The sequence below is a fragment of the Miniopterus schreibersii genome (assembly GCF_964146895.1).
Source record: "Miniopterus schreibersii genome assembly, chromosome: 16".
Taxonomy (NCBI): Eukaryota; Metazoa; Chordata; class Mammalia; order Chiroptera; family Miniopteridae; genus Miniopterus; species Miniopterus schreibersii.
The window spans coordinates 25,207,668-25,225,725 of NC_138116.1; the positions used below are offsets into that span (position 1 = coordinate 25,207,668).

The window sequence follows — 18,058 nt, forward strand, 5'->3', positions numbered from 1 at the left end:
ATATATATTAAAATTTTTTGCCTCAAAGATTTTAAATCTCTAAATCATAACTTTCAACCCCGGCCAGGTAGCTCAGTTGGTTAGAGCATCGTCCTAATAGCCAAAGGTTGTGGGTTCGATCCCTGGTCAGGGTACACACAAGAAAAAAACCAATGAATGCATAAATAAGTGGAACAACAAATCGATGTTTCTCTCTCTCTCTAAAAATCAATCAATAAAATTTAAATCATAACTTTCAAAAAGCTCCATGTAGCCTTGAATTTCATTTAAAAATAAAAAGCCACACGAAATTAGTGACTTCTGCCCAGAGTAAGACAATTCTCTCATGTATGAATTCAGGTTTCTTATGCCCACTAAGGAGACTACCACTCCAATGGAATAATTTCTTAAACAAGGCCTTTCTACTTCTAATTCCCCAATGATACCAATTCTCTCAAATCTGATTTGTAGTGATTAAATAATGCTAATTAGCAGTACAAAATCAAACACATCTTCACCAAAAAAAAGTAGAACATGGGAAAGTACGAACATAATTTTTCTCAACAAGCTTTCCAATCAATCCCCTTAAATTTTTCTTTCTGGTGTGTCTTTAGAAATAAAGCTCCCCAATTCTGGCAGCACTATCAAATTAAATCTTCCTCTTACACTAACTCCTCCAAACATACACTTTTCCCTTGGGGGAAAAAAGTGAAAAACTAACATTTTCTTAATGGCAAAGTTATAAACTACCATAAACCTTACCAGCATCTGGTCTGGGTCCATAGTCCCTGTGACCTAAGGGAAAAGAAAAGAAAAAGAAAAAATAAAGCTATTTAAGATAACTCATTAGAAATCATTATAAAACAGTATAATAACCAAGGCATGAAAAGTCAATACTTCCAAAATCCTTGAAAGTCAACCATCACAGATTTACAAAGTAAATATATAAATTAAGTTTTATTAAAAGTTTAAGAAATCATGATGAATGTCAGTATTTCCTTAAACTTGTCCCAACAACACCTGCAACTTTGGCATTATGCTACTATCACTTTTGTTAAGCTCTGGTTGTGAAGGCTGATTGGAAAACCCTAATAATTTAAAAACACCATGTCAGCTACCTTTATTAAAAAAATGTACTGTTCAAAATCCAGTGAAGGTCTTATTCATTGGTCACCACAGACTCTTTCATGCAAATTCACTGTGTAGAAATCCAGTGGACTGAGATCAACTTTGGTTTTTTAATGTTCTGATATATATACATGTACATATATATAATCTTTTTGTTTAAAGCACACAACACACACCAGCCTCAACCGAGTAAGAAAGGGCTTAGACTGCATCTGCGAGATATTGGTGGCTTTTAGATTTATATAGCATTTCCACTGAAACATTTTGGGATACTCAGCACTTACCACCAAAATTTTTGAAGCCACCGCGGTCACCACCACTGCAGAGGAAAAATTGAAGAAATGATTTCTTCCTTAAGTCTCTAATGTGCTGAGCCCTGGGCTCAATCTACACTTAATTGTCACAAGTAGAGCACCTAGGAAAATAGTAGCACCTCGAACTTTCCAGTAAATTCCATTTCATAGATTTCAAAATGTTGTTTTTACCTAAGTGTTTTCCCAATGACCTATTTCCACAAGGGTGCCTTTTCAAGTGTATTACAAACCATATCTAATATACTTATTTTAAAGTCTTCCCAACCCCAAGCCAAAGGGATATTATTCAAATCATAACTTAAAGCTGGAGACACAGCATGAAGAAGGCTAGAGAAAACAATCTTTCCGAGGTATTTTTTTAAATATGGAAAAAATGAAAAAAAATAGAATATAAAGCAAGATTAAGATTTTGATAGCAGAATAGGAGAGACAAAAACTTGAGTACTATATTCTATTGTGATACAAAATAGTGGGTTTTATGAGATGAAGAAAAAATGGGAAGGGATTAAGAAGTACAAACTGGTAGTTACAGAATAGTAATGGGGATGTAAAATACAGCATAGGGAATATAGTCAATAATATTCTAATAACTATGTATGGTGTCAGATGAGTATGAGATTTATCGGGATGATCACTTAGTAAGTTATATAATGTCTAATCAATGATGTACACCTGAAACTAATATAATATTTTATGTCAACTGTAACTGAAAAACAAAAAGTGACTTAAAAAAAAGTGAGATACAAATATATATGAAAGTAAGCCTGAATGAAATCAGTCTTAAAATTGTAAATCATTCTGAAAGCTGGTAAAATGTGCACTAAAAAAAGCTTAACTTAAAACTGCACTTCTACTCCATATCCACTATAATGTACTAGGATCTCTTCACTTCAGAGCTACTGAGGTTCATGTTGTTAAATGTTCTTCTGTACACCAATCAGTAGACCATATCAGAGACAGAATGCGATACACTCCAATATTGCAGCTTCCCACAAGAAAATGACTGATTTAGCAAGTTTCCACTGTCAGGTAAGTCGATGGTCCATGTGTGTACAGATTTACATAAGAAATCTAAGATCTCTCTTATCAAGAAACTCTTTAAACACCCATACACTGAAAGCTTGTTTCTCTTGACTGAATTAGTTAATCCTTTAAGATTCAAGTGCTGAAATGGAAATAAAAACACCCAAAGTTTTCAGATGGTGATATCTAATCTTCTACCACTACTACTAACCTTCTACTATATATAATCCAAGAAACTAAACCAATATACTAATGTTTCTTCATTACTTAAAAGCCTCTTTAGAGATAACCATGCCCTTTAGATGGCTTTTCTAAGCCATCCTGAGAAAAACCACTCTGACTAAATGAGAAAGTATTCTTCCTTTATCATTAGTCTATTGTATAACTTAATGTAAAAAAATTTCCCCTTGCAATCAGCTTAAATATAGATACATACATCTTAATTTGCTATTTATTCTATTTGATTTTCAGGAAACCTAAAGAGGAAAATAAGGCTATTTCAAGGCTATGTAGACAATATACATCTCAGGTCTTTCATATACATGTAGTTTCCTATTGAATCTCTAAGACCTGGCTTTCAGAACAGTACCCAAGCTGGAGTGACTCAGCTGGTTGAGTGTCATCCTGTGCACTGAAAGGTTGGATTCCCGGTCAAGGCACAAGCATGGGTTGAGGGTTTGATCCCCACTCGGGGATCATACAGAAAGCAACCAATCGATGTTTCTCTCTCCCTCTTTCTCTCTCCTTTCCTCTCTCTAAGCATATCCTTGGCTGAGGATTAAAAATATATATATATCTTATTGACTTTTTGAGAGAGAGAGAAAGGGAGAGGGGAGGGAGGGAGGAAGAGAGAAAGAGAAATATCAATCGGTTGCCTCCCGCATGCACCTGGCCAGGATCAAGCCCAGAACCTGGGCATGTGCCCTGACCAGGAATTGAACTGGCAACCTTTTGAAGCACCAGACTACACTCAACCCACTGAACCACACCAGCCAGGACCACTGCTTACTGCTTTAAGAAAGGGAAGCCAACAGAGTTCTTGAGATTAAATTGCTAAAAATCTTATTATCAGAAACCAAAATATCTCAGGTCTCTTCAAAGATGATCATCAGAATTCCAAAAAATGATGAGAAAAGAACCAGTGAAAATATTTAGTTCACATTCCTACTTGAGGAAGTTCAAGTCTCCAAGATAAAGTAGAGTTTTTAAATAGAAAATTTTCACAAGTAAGTACTGAAAGATATACCTCTTAATTATTTTGCTGTCCTCTTAACTGAGTACCAAATTGTTTATCTGGCCAAAGGGGAGAGAAACCATGCAATTTCACACATCAGCTAATTCTTACAATTTCTATTATGGCCAGCAATATAACTTTGAACAGTTTTTGAAAAGGACATACCACTGCAAAATAAAAGGGATATAAAACAAAAGATATTTGAATAGGTTTATAATTTCCTATTCCCTCATATAGTGGCATTTTACCTTAAGTCATCTTTACTGAGCATTTCCTTTGAAAATAGAGCAGTTGAAGATTTTGACACAATAGCCATAAATACAGAAACACCTAGTACACTTGCAAAAGTACTAGTCTTCAAACTAAGGGATTCAGGGTATAGTCTTAACTATCACTAATCAATCTTAAAAATTTGGACAAGTCACTGATTCCTCAGCTTCGGCGTCCTCCTTTACAAAAGTAAGGGTCTCTATCCTTGTTACTCAAAGGGCCATCCATGGAACAATAGCATAAACAGAGCCTGGGAACATCTCAGAAGAGCATGACCTTAGGCCTCACCCCAGACCTACTGAATCAGAATCTGCATTTGAATCAGAATCTGAATTTTAATAAGGCTTCCAATAAATTCATATGTACATTAAAGTTTGAAAAGCACTGGTCTAGTTGATCTATAATTCTGTGTCAAGCTTTCTTCCAAGTTCCAATATTTCAATCATTTTTCTCTTTTCTTATTAGAAAATTCCATATTTACTATATTGTAATCCCTTATTAAGAAATATATTAAATATAGTAAATAAACCTCAAGTAGTAGTCACTATTAAATAGTTAACAGAAAATGGGCCTATGGTTAAGAATCTTTCTTTCTAACCTGCAGTCAAGTTACAAAAGTCCCTTTTCCATACACTAAGCTAAGGCCTCACTAGCAAATTAAGACATGAGCATCTATGAATCAACAAACTTGTTGCCACAACAAACTTGTTTTCTTCCCAGAAAAGGAAGCAAACTTGTACACATAAAGAATTTCTAAAATAAAAGCATTTTAAGGTGAAGTAGTGTATTTGCTAGAGACATAAGCATACTCAAATTTCCAGCTGAGTGCCCCCTGCGTAAGAAAATCAACTGAATACTCTTGACTCAACCACAGAATGGTTGCCCCAAGTTCAAAATCACAATTAGCAGCCTACCCTAGGGTAGAGCTGAGGGGTCTTTTCACTGTTACACTGCATATTTAGAGCAGACAGATTTACTTGCAAGTGCTTATCAAGAAGAAAAAAGTTGACCAGCCGGCGTGGCTCAGTGGTTGAGCATTGGCCTATGAACCAGGTGAGGTTCAATTCCCAGTCAGGGCACATGCCAGGTTTTGGGCTCAATCCCCAGTGGGGTGTGCTGAAGGCAGCCAATGGATGATGCATCCCCTCTTGGATGTTTCTATCTCTCTATCCTTCTCCCTTCCTCTCTAAAATGAATAAAAACGTATTTTAAAAAAAAGAAAGCTCTTTGTCAGAATCTCTATTCCCAATCTTTAATTTTAAAAAATCTAACTATATCTATTCAAAGACTAAAACTGCCAATAAATAAAAGAACAATGCAGGAATCTTTATTCCCAGAAAATTCAGTATCTAGAGAGAAAAAGGGACTTGGCTAAAAATTGAAAAAGATCAGTTTAAAAAACCTAAAAAACTATACTGTGCTTGAGTTTTCATACTAGCAAATCCAAAATCCAATTTCTGAGGTACAAAGAACACTAATATTAATTCCAAATATCAATGACAATGGCTTTAAATGCCATTCTTAACACTAGTATATTTGTTTCATCTCTTCCCACGTCTTATATATGTGGTTAAAAAGGCTTTCTATATTCAGCATTTGCCAACATTTCACGAGGCCAGGAACCTATTCCAGAGTTGTACCATCCAATACATTATTCACTAGTCATATGTGACTGTTGACCGTTTGAAATGTGGATAGTCTACATTGGGATGTACTCTAAATGTCAAATAAAAAATGGATTTCAAAGTCTTAGTATGAAGAAAAAAAAAGAATGTAGCCCTGGCTGCTGTTGCTCAGTGGTTAGAGCATCAGTCTGCTCGCCCAAGGGTATCTGGTTCAATACCCAGTCAGGGGCATGTGCCTGGGTTGCGTTCATTCTCCGCCTCCTGTTCAGGGTGTGTGCAGGAGGCAACCACTAGGCAACCAGTTGATGTGTCTCTCTCACATCAATGTTTCTCTCTCTCTCTCTCTCTCTCCTCCTCCCTCCCCTTCCACTCTCTCTGAAAAGCAATGGAAAAAATATCCTCAGGTGAGGATTAACAAGGAAAAAAAAAAGAAAAAAAGAATGTACACTATTTTTTATAATGATTACTTCATAAAAATTTGGGGTATATTAGGTTAAGTAAAATATATTATTAAAATTAATTTAACCTATTTTTAAAATTTTACTAGAGAATTTAAAATTACACACATGGCTTACATTTGTGACACACATTATATTTCTATTTAGCAACACTGTTCTAGAAGGTCACCAGAACATATATATGTACATTTTTAAGGAAGCTTTAAGACGACACTCAAAATTCAAAATAACTTTTTTTAGACTTCAGATATTAAAGCTTGAAACAGTTATTTAACCTGATGACATACTAATAATGTCAAACGGTTATCTATAAAGTTCTGGCAATTTTGTAATGCATTCATCACAACACTGAAGTTAAAAATAGAGAATTTATGGCCTTAAACTTCTAGACTACTAAGAGATCAGTGATCAATTTTAGATGACAATTAAAAATTCAATCTTTTTGCTGCAACTGCTTTTTCAGAGCAAAACATTGTTTCCTATAATTCCTATAACCTTCACATTTCTCTTCCATATTAGGAAACTGACAGTTTCCTTTCCGTCTGAATTCTTCCTCCAGCCAAGCAACCACACAACCTGGGTCTAAGAGTGTCTCATCCTCTACCACATCCCACCCTCACGCCCTTCTTCAAATATAAACCCAACTAATGACAGATAGTGTTCACATGGCCCCCAAAGGATCCTATTTTCAACCTTGCTATTTTTAATTAAGATGAATGAAACACAAATGCAAGTGTTAATGAAGACTAACAAAAAATGTTTAGGTAGTCTGGTACTTACATATAAAACCACATGTGAAAAAAAATCCTAAAACTGGGCATTTTTACTTGATTTCAAAATACACCTATAAATGAGCTTTAAAAAGCACATCTTTGAGGAAGATATTGTGACACCATGGAAAGTATATGAATTTCAAATTTCAGTTACCCATAAATGAAGTTTTATTGGAAAACAACCATGTTCATTCATTTATATACTGTCTACGGCTGCTTTGATGCTACAAGGGCAGAGTTGAGTAGTTGCTACAGAAACCATATGACCTGCAAAGTCCAAATTATTTACTATGTGGCCTTTCACATAAAAAGTTTGCCAACCCAATACAGAGAGTAATTATCATAATCCATATGGGTTTTTATTTATTGGCTGGGGGGTGTTGCCTCGTAGACAGAAATTGGGCAAGACCCCTCCCCCCAATCCTACCCTGACATGAACCACATTGACATTTCGACCTAATTAATATATAGTGGGCTTCTGCACAAGATTTCGTTTAAAGAGGTTCTTAAGGCCTAAATAACAAAATATGAAAACCAAAAACTTAGTACCTGATTCAGTATATGGACCAAAACTTATACTGAAATATGTTGCCAAAGAGGTTATAAAAGTGCTTAAAAATGGGATTTCCAGGTTGGTTATGGTATAGATCTTCACTCCTTTATCAGGAGGATCATTCAAAGCCCTTTCAACTCTATGATTCTAAGATGAGTCATCTCTCAAAGATGAAAATATATACTTAAAGACTTTCCTTCTATCACTCAAACATAATTATAACTTCCTTATGATGTACTATAAAATATAAAGCCTTCCAAGGCAGCCAATTATCCAAAACGTATTAATTGGAAAATTAAATATACCTATTGGTTATCTTGTCTGGCATTCTGTTTGAGGAAGGCTATTTGGTAAGCACCGTGTCACTTTACATTGTTCATTTATATATACATGATGGCAGACTGCTCTCTTTGACAATGAAGAGGCATACAATATACTTGTTTTACCTTACTTAGTAAATTGACTTTGGCTATCAATAAAAAGGATTTTAACATTTAAGTCTTATAAAAGTTTATCAATTATGTTTAGATTCTAAGTTTTGCCATAATATCAAAGCAATGTATACTAAACATAGAAAAATACAAGTCAGTGAGATCAATTCCTGGCTCACTTGAAGAAATGGCAGTGCTGTACATAACTGGCTGTGTTACTCAAGTCACCACAGGGGGCACTCAGCTCAGTCCCAAAAGAGCAAGAGTGAACCGGTACTGATATATTTTTATTAAGTGTCAGTTAACGGGCCACTGACTATTTCAATTCCCAAGGAAGATAAATTATCTTTTAAGCCTGTGTATTTTACACACAAATTTGCAACCTGCAAACCTCATCTGAGGACAATAAATGACAACTACTTTTTCATTCTTGTTTTTAGGGTCAAAGTGCTAAATTTACAGATAAACTTAAAAGCATATTAAAACCAGCTTTCATAACATATGCCCATAAATACCAAGCCTGATAATACTAGCAATGGAGACAGAAAAGATGAATTAAAAAGTCATTCCTTTTCCACAGTTTAATCTAGACAAAATACACAATAGTATGTGATTTTGCACTTAACATTTCAATATTTACTTACTTAAGAAGAGCGACAAAATGGTTTAGTTACATTAAATCTTCCTCTTTGTAAACCCCACCTTTATACTCTGCCATTGCCTCCTAATATTTCCCTTCCCAAGGGGATTCAAGATTAAGTAAAAGCCTCTCTGCCCTCCAATGTACAATTAACTTACCTTTTATTTTTTACAAACAAAACACTTGGATTTCCCAGAGTCATCTTTTAAAGTTTAGATTCTAAAGCTCTGGCAGGAAAAACATGGTTAAGTGGTTTAACCACAACCATAGTAGGGGACTTTCCTCCACTGGTGTTTAATATACACCATATAAAACTAACAGCTAACATAAACCTATTCTGAAGTAATTTATGTAACATCTTAAGACTGAAAATAAATTTTGAATTTCTGCCCTCTTCTCTACAACCGAATCTCCTTAAAGATTCTTGACTAAATTAGATGCTGGAATTAAACAAGCTAAGTAACCACCAAAAATAAAAATAAAAATAAAGAGAGAAGAAATGTAGACATCTATACCTAAAAACTTACCTTGATCCTGTCATAGGACCTCTTCCATCCTTGTCATATCCCCCACGCCCTCTACCTCCTCCCTGTGACCCGCCATATCCTCTATTATCTTCTCCATACCTACTCACATCACGACGGTCATCTATGAAAAAGAAAATAATATATACATAAATAAATAATCATTGTGATTTCTGACACAGACTTCCCATAACAATCTTAAGTGGCTCTTTAGGTCACACATTATGTCATCTGGAAAATGGCACATGTGCAGAAACTCAAATGCAAGCCATCATAAAACCATCTGGAATTAAATGTGTTTGGGAATTATGTGTGTGTCAAATTCCACTTTGCTAAAGTGAGACAGCAAAATGGTGATGGTGATGTAGAATAGTTTGAGTTAATGTACATTAGGTACAGCCCGGCCGGGCGTGGCTCAGCGGTTGGGCGTCGACCTAGGATCCAGGAGATCGGGGTTCGATTCCCGGTCAGGGCACATGCCTGGATTGCAGGCTCATAGCCGATTAACGACTCTCTCATCATTGATGTTTCTATCCCTCCCTCTCCTTCTCCCTTTCTCTCTCTGAAATCAATAAAGATATATTTTAAAAAAAAAAAAAAAGTACATTAGGTACAGAACCTTAACAAATTAGATGAAACGCATAACCCAAATCTGAAAAGTTTTTACTTTCTTAACCTCAAAAATATTTAAACACAAATTAAGCATGGACAAGAAATAACTGGAATTTCAAACTGAGACATATTCAGTGCATTTATTCAACTGAAAAAGACATTCAATGCACATATTCACTGAAAAGATATTCAGTGAATAAGCTTCCACTTTTACTCATTCACTTATTCATTCATTCAATTATTCAACAAGTATTTATTAAGCACTTACTATGAACCAAGCCTTTAACTAGGCAATGAAAGTACAAAAATGAATTAAACAGAACTTTTGCCCTTTTCTTGGCAAGGACAAATTCCTAGATATTAGTGGTATATGCAAGTGCTATAGGAAAACAAAAAGAAAGGAATGACTTTCCTTTCTCTAACCTCCTCTAAGGTCTTTCTTAGAGGAAGTTAGAGAAAGCTAATTCCCCAAATCAAGTATACCAACACTACCAAAAGAACTGGTAGCAGCAGCATTTGCCAAAAGGTCAAAGTTGTCTGAGACAACAAAGGAAATTCATATATCAGCCATCAAAAAGTCATGTGACCATTTGGGAATCTCCCAAGTTCAGAAATAGAAATCTAATAAACTAGTTTTGATAGCCATGAGAGAAAACATATGGTCATGGTCACACCAAATTTTTACAGCTGAAATCCTATTTGGTATTTGGGTCTTTTTTTTTTTAATTTTTTTTTTTTAATCCTCACCCAAGGACATGTTTATTGATTTTAGAGAGAGGGGAAGGGAAAGAAAGAGAAACATCGATGTGAGAGAGAAGCATCGATTGGTTGACTTACCATATGCGCCCCAACCAGGGATCAAACCCACAACCCAGGTATGTGCCCTGAACCAGAATCAAACCTCGCAACCTTTCAGTGTATGGACGACACTCCGACCAACTGAGCCACACAGGCCAGGACTCCTATTTGGGGTTTTTAATCCAAAACTCAATATACAAGTCATTCTATAAGTGGGGGAAAAAGAGATCAGTATAACTTACCTTGTGTGTGGTGGCTGTAATTTTCCCTTTGTGAATGATAGGGCTGCTGGTTTTGATTATAAGAATCATGCTGCTGATCATAATTTGACTGCTCACTATATGAACCTTGATGATGATCATAGCCTGACTGCTGGTCATATGAATCTTGTTGACCATAGTTTGACTGGTCATATGAAGGCGCTCTTCCACCTTGGCTAAACAGAAATAAAAAACTTGAGAGATTTTATAGAAGGATTATGTTCACTGTAGCAGGTTGACTGAGACTGATACAAAAGGCCTGACCAGCATATTAACTAATATTTTAGTGGTGGAAATCATTTCATTCTTTTATCTACTACATGTCCTTATCACCAATGGAATGACCTTCCAACAACAATTTCGCTATCCTTAAAGAGGTGCCACATTATGAGAAAAACCACATGTACCTTTGAAAATAGTGAAGCAAAAAAATCACTATGGTTTTTACATCTCAAATTAAAAAATTAAAGGTGCCCCAAAGTACAGTAATATGTCAGTTCTTTAACAAACATGCCACAAGTACTGAGTCCTTTTGATAGTTACATTGAAATGCTCTATATCATTTAATTTTAACATTATCTCATAATATTTTAGGGACTTTTTTATAATTATCTTTAGAACTTATAGTACATTCTTGTTTTAAATAAAAAAATTGTATTTACTTAGAAGCATTCAGAATGTCAACAAAACAGCTGCAACTTTTTTTTACAGTTACAGAGCGGTATTCAGCTAACAGAACAACAATTATTTCGTATAAGCTGCATCAGAGACAACTGAAAATGAAAAAACTAACACCCCCTTATATAACTAATCTGTGCTATGCACCAGCAAGAACCTGCTTTAAATTTCCACGCCAATGTACAACCCCCACACTATACCAGGCAAGGTTAGTGGCTATTGAAAATACCATCATCATAGGGCTATCTAAAGACATATTCAGTAGTGTATTAACTATACAAAAAAATACAAACCACTGTACAGCTTAAAAACAAATCTTACACAGCTTACACTTCAATTTTTTCCTTTAAAAGGAGTTATGGGGGTTAAATGTTTTATAGATAAGAAAACAACTACACTAAAACCAACTTATTCATCTTCTTCATCTTAAGAGTACATTCTTTTAAAATATCTTCAATGATGATAAATTTTAGAAAACAGTGTTCAGATTTTTAGTCTCCTGAATGAAAAAAGGGAATCTGCTTTGTGATGCCATTTTTTAATCTGAAAAGAAGTCTGACTACCAAATAAAAACAATGCTTTTTTATTATCTCTGGCAAGTCAAAAAGAAACTTCTAAGAATATTCTGAGCACTATGACAATTAATTACCTGCTTTCAGGATGGGAATGTTGAAAGAAACACTTAATTGGATTTGAGTTCTAATGTTATCTCTTTAAAAAGGTCTCATAACTTAATAGTCACATCTTATTCTGCATCAGATGATCAGAACAATCAGTATTTCCCAACTTCCTACCCAAAGCACATCACATCAATGGTCAGAACCCTAGCACTTTAAACTGGCTGTGGGTTCAATCTCAAGTCAGGGCACATACAAGAAGCAACCAATGAATGCACAGAAAGTGGAAAAAATTGATGTTTCTCTTCCTCCCCTTTCCTCTCTCTGAAATCAATTAAAAAATTTTTTTAATTGTGAAACCAAATCTACTATTTCTTTGTTCTGCATTTACATGTCACACTTCCAAAACTGTATCCTTATAAAAGGGTTCTCCTTCAATTTAAAACTAACCAATAGGGTTTGAAGAATCCTTCCTTCTAATATAACATGCTTTCTGGATATTATTCCCTACATTTGTACTCACTCTCTACTTTTCAAAGCACTCTCATACCTATTAGAGTGATAGTTTGACCTCACAAATCTTTCCCCATTGCTTTTATTTATTTGAATTTTTTTTAATGTTTTTATTTATTTCAGAAAGAGAGGGAGGGAGAGATAGAAACATCAATGATGAGAGAGAGAGTCACTGATCCGCTGCCTCCTGCAGGCCCCCTACTGGGGGTGGAGCCGGCAACCTGGGCATGTGCCCTAACAGGGAATCAAACCATGATGTCCAGGATTACAGGTCCATGCTCAACCACTGAACCATGCCGGCTGGGCTATTTATTTAAATCTCACTTAGGATAATTTTCTTTGCTGCAGAGAAAATACTAGTGACTTCAGTTTTTCCTTCATTTTCTAGCTGTGTAACCTGACAAATTATGTAATCTTAACTTTTCTTTACTTCTATAAAATGGAGATAATTACTGATAATATCTCATAAGTGGTGTTAAGGATCAATTATATTAGAGAATGCAAAAGCATTACACAAAAGGTAAAGCACAATAAAAAAATAGTAAATTCCTATTAAAATTATAACAAGGACAAACTGCTCAAATATGAAAGTTAAAAAACTATAAAACCTGTAACCTGCTGGTAAAATTCTCATACCTATATTAACAAATAAAATATATTTTAGGGTATCTGAAATATGTGGATAGGTTTTGATACTTTTTAAAATATTTTTGTCCCTGGAGAGGTAATATATTAAAATGATTAAAAAATAAAATAGAAATAAAAGCATTGAAAAGTCTCCTTTTATAGGTAAGTTTTTATTTAATTTCAGGTATACAAGCGAGGCCAAATTTTTCTTTTATGTTCAAATTTAGCATTCATTTACAGCTAAACAATAATTTTACAAATAACACATCGTAAGTATCAAATGACAATGCTGACAATTTCCACATTCTTCATAACACAAACTGTGAAATTCAGACTCCCTGAAAACATTTCTGAAAAAAATGTTTAGTTAGGAGTTTGTTGGTGAAATCTGTTTAATACGCAAAGTATTATTTCCACTGCCCAATACAATCTTAGTACTTTTACTGTTTCCTTACCCTCCTGATGATTCCGTGTTTTGCTGTCCCTGGTTATTGTAAGATTGCTGGCCATATGAGCTCTGTTTTTGATTCTCATAACCACCATAGGATTGTGAATAACCTAAAGATTGGATGGATATACCACTTAGTAAAGGTTCTGATACTTTTAATTTGTAAAGTAGCAAATTTAACAAACCAGTCCAACCTGATTGGCTTTGTCCGTAACTGGAGTAGCCGCCATAGTTCTGTCCATATGAGGAATCAGTTGTTTGCCCATAACCAGAATAGCTCTGAAATTTAGGTAAATACAAGTTTCATCACCTAATTAAGATAAAAATAACTATTTATGAAGAACACAATTTATATTTTAACCTACTTGTGGTGCTTGTCCATAACCTTGATTGCCTTGATTTCCATAGGAAGAATAACTGTAAAACAAAAAAATGTACTACTTGAAAGAAATTTGCTAGGATTTAACAGCTTTAATTAGAATCCTATCTTCATTTTCAACTTTCAACTCAAATACAAGTTTTTTTCTGAGAAATTGTCAGTCTGGCTGTCTCTTGAGTCTAACTTGAAAGGTGATGATCAGCCCAGCCTGTGTGGCTCAGTGGTTGAGTGTCGACCCATGCACCAAGAGGTCGAAGGTTTGATTCCTGGTCAGGACACATGCCCAGGTTGTGGGACTCAATCCCCCATGGGGGCCTGCAGGAGGCAGCCAAATGATGTTGATGTTTCTCTCTCCTAGATGTTTTTAACTCCCTCTCCCTTCCTCTCTCTCTAAAAAACCAATAAAAACATATTAAAATAAAAAAACCCCACAAACATAACTTTAAAAAATGAAAGAAAGATGATGATCAAAGACTACTAAAGATGTAAATGAAGTCACTCCCAGACCTTTTGGATGCCAAACACCAAAAGCTTTGCTTTGATAATCTCCCACAAATAAATAAAACTTCACCAGAGTTAAAATATCCCAAGAATTATGCTTGGGAGGTGGGGAGACAATAAAGCAGCAAGACCCGTAACAAATATCTGATACAGAAAAATGATTACTGTCAGTTAGTGCTTTAATCAATTTAGCAATGCTTTGACAGATTAATTTCTTCCTACCATTTGCCTTAAATCTGCCTTTAACTTCCTAGAAAGGACATAGGATGGCACTAAAAGTTTAATTTCTGTGCCTCAGTAATTAGAGATATATATACCGTCAGACAATTACCATAAAATTATTTTGTATTCCCAGTGTCAGAACACAGCCTGGCATATAGTTTGACCGAAAAATGTAACTTCCTCAGATTTGAAGTGTCTTTAATTTTATGTCATGTAAGCTCTAACAAGTCAGAAACAAACTTTCTGAATATATGCCAAAGAAAAATAAAACAATTGCCAAAAAAATCTCTTTATCATTTTAGAACTATCGAGTGCTAACAGAATTCAAATTTACAAAATCTATTTCATTGACTAAACATTTGCTGGTTGCCACCATGAGACTAGCACTATCCTATGAGAATAAAAAGTAAAATCAGTTTTCATGAACTGATACCTGAGATGCTATTCTGAATATCCCACAGTGAACTGCAAAACATTTATAGTATAAGTTGAAGGCTGTATTTCTGGTTGAGAACCCTACTGCATGTAAACATTCACATAAAAACAGAATTTTCTTTTTATTGTGAGCATGGTAAGAAGTCTTTTAAAAATGCTAAGCATTTCTATTATAGTGCTTCTAGAAAATCTGTTCCAAAAAAACATATTAGCATAAAAACAAAAAGAAACCTTTTTCTAAGAACCTGTTATAGTTCAATTGCTTAAATCCTTTTAATAATTGTTTCTTTTTAAAATTTTTCCAAAGAAAACAATCTTTACAATACCCTGTGAAATTTGTTGTAATCTCTAGGGGGCCATCTATATTTACTCATTCAAACAGCCTTTTAAAAAAGGAAGAAATATTTTACAGCACCTATTTACATAGGCCGACTCTCTCCCCTTGCCAAGCTAATACTTAACTCTCTTAAGACACTCAGATACCAAATCTCAAATGGGAAGGCCGGAGTAAATTCATCCTTTTTTCTCAGTTCTACTCTTTCATGGTATTATTAAAATGTATGTATACTTTACCTTTGTTGCTCACCCCCAGACTGACCGTAACTTCCAGAATCTAAAACACATAAAAAGAATTTTAAATCTGATTTAAAATTATGCTTCCCTCAAAGGCTGGCTTTAGATCTTACAGATGAAATGTGACAAGAAAATGGCATAAAAAGTAACTACAGGAAGAAAAACTAGAAGTTAAAAATTCTGTGCAAGGACAAATCTGTACAAATAGTATTTGCTGTTTATAGTAACTGTATTTTTTAAAACAACTACTATACAAAAGTGTCCCAATGGGCACAAGAACCAAATGAACAAATGTGAAATGATCAGTGAAAAATCCATCCTTTTAACAAAAACTCAAAAGCTCAAGTTATATCACCTTTATATACAAAAAGACCTGTTAGAAGTAACTAAGACCTAAAAGGGGGACAATACTCTGACAAGATAAATCCCAGGATTACATTTACTTCCATATCCTCCCCAGCCCAACATCTACACCATTCCCTTGTACTGGATTGCCTTGGCTCTCAGCAGCAACAAAACATCTGTGAAGACTTGGTAAAAGCAGCTGTTAGTTATTTAACTGTAATTTTACCAAGCTTTCAGGTTCTTAGCCAATTGATATAGCAACTCATCAATACCTACTTTGAACTTCCTTTTTGGCAATAAAATCTACCAAGGAAAGAATGAATTGAGTAATGTATGTCAAAAACAGGAAAAAAAATTATTTTCTCAATACTTCAAAATACATGTTTTATCAAAAACTTCTGGCCCTTGCTGGTCTGGTTCAGTGGTTACAGTGTCAGCCAGAGGGCTGAAGGGTCCAGGGTTCAATTCTGGTAAAGGGCACATACCTTGGCTCGGGAGGCAGCCAACTGATGTGTCCCGTCCCGTCCCCCGCCCCCCGAAAAGCAATGGAAAAAATATCCTTGGATGAGGGTTAAAAAAACCCACACTCTTAAATAGGCTCTATCCTTCTACTCAAATGAATGACCTAAATTTATTAGCAATGAGTAAGAGTAATATACTATACAATGTCTAACCATTATGCTGTACACCAGAAATACAAAAGAATGTTGAATGTAAACTGTAATTAAAAAATAAATTTTTTAAAAAAGAGTAATATTATATGAAATACTTTCAAATGCAAAAAATGACTGAGAGTCAAACTGCTGACCACTAGGCCCAACCTCATCCAATCTGAAATAAAACCATTTGTTGTTGGACAGTTCTGAAAACCAACCAAAAATCAAATCAAATCAGTGACTTTTTCATTCAACTCATATAAAACTACGATATGAAAACATTACTGTATAAGTGGGTGACATCAAATTTGGCACTTTTCTACAGTAGAGATCTCCAATCAGACTGAACAAAATTATTTTTTAAAAATCCTTAATTATAAGAATACTGAATGCAATCCTGACACAAACTTCTATGACTGTGAAGGACCTAAGGCTACCTGAGATGAAAAGGAAAAACTGCATCACTGCCATGCCTGTGATAATAAAATGACTATAGATTTATAGCTAACCAAACAAAAAAAACATGAAAAGGATATAGACTCTAACTGGACCATAGAGATTAGACGCATCTATCAAATGAGGGAAAAAGTTAGTTTTAACCAAATCAGAAACTGAAAAGAATTACTGGGGGGGGGGGAGACAGGTGTAATGCGAATAAAATTTAATATACTCTAGGAATGCGTGAAACTAGGGTAAACTATATCAAAGGCATGAATGTGGGTTCTCTCAGTGACAAGGGTAGAGTCCAATATCCCTTTGGCTCAGGCAAAATTATGGAAGTGCCCAACACGTAAGTCACGTGTTCCTGGCTCAAACCTAGTATTGAGTCCTTAACTGTATATAACCCAATCACTTCAGTCCTCTGAAATTAGCAATCTGACTTCTTTAGCTAGCTGCCTTTAAAACTGCAGAAGATATAAGCATACTGACCAGTAAGTCTGACCCTTTAGTATAAATACCTGAGAAAGTACAGATATTTTCTATTCATCAGAGAAAATCAGTTTATAAATATTTAGGGCATTTCAAGCAAATGCTCATTATGAGTTCTTGACACTTGAGCCTTCTGTCTGGACCCATGAATTATTTAGAAGTGCTTTTATTTCCAAGTGTATAGGGTTTGATTCTGTTTGTTTTTGCCTTCTAATTATATTCCATTGCAGCCAGAAAAGATATTTCCTGTATTATTCCTTGTATTTGTTAGGATTTGCTGTTTTTTGTTTTTCCCCCTTGGTAAATATTTTACAGTACTTGCATAAATGCCCCCTATGTGCTTGAAAAGAAATGTGTATTTCTAACTGTTAAACGAATTCCCTAAAAGATAATGCTTGTAAGTTCTACCATTCATATTCTCACTAATGTTTTGTCTGCCCAGCCCATTAATAACACAGAGGCATGTTTCAAAAACTCCAACTGACTACAAATTTTGGGGGTGGGCTTTCTAT

At 34.8% G+C, this 18,058-nt stretch overlaps 1 protein-coding gene across 4 annotated transcripts in view; it reads right to left on the reverse strand.

The window, feature by feature from the left end:
* TAF15 (TATA-box binding protein associated factor 15) overlaps positions 1-18,058 on the reverse strand; it is a gene marked incomplete at its 3' end in the record, with an annotated part of 32,589 nt that overhangs the window by 9,300 nt on the left and 5,231 nt on the right. For 2 of the 4 annotated variants that reach the window (XM_081115620.1, XM_081115621.1), the window contains exons 2-9: positions 15,616-15,655; positions 13,871-13,922; positions 13,700-13,784; positions 13,513-13,615; positions 10,605-10,798; positions 8,956-9,076; positions 1,392-1,426; positions 742-774 (exon numbers count right to left, since the gene is read on the reverse strand). In XM_081115620.1, coding sequence (XP_080971746.1) covers positions 742-774; positions 1,392-1,426; positions 8,956-9,076; positions 10,605-10,798; positions 13,513-13,615; positions 13,700-13,784; positions 13,871-13,922; positions 15,616-15,655 — 663 coding nt within the window. The remainder of the gene's footprint in view (positions 1-741; positions 775-1,391; positions 1,427-8,955; positions 9,077-10,604; positions 10,799-13,512; positions 13,616-13,699; positions 13,785-13,870; positions 13,923-15,615; positions 15,656-18,058) is intronic. The other 2 variants (XM_081115622.1, XM_081115623.1) reach the window with 2 other exon arrangements.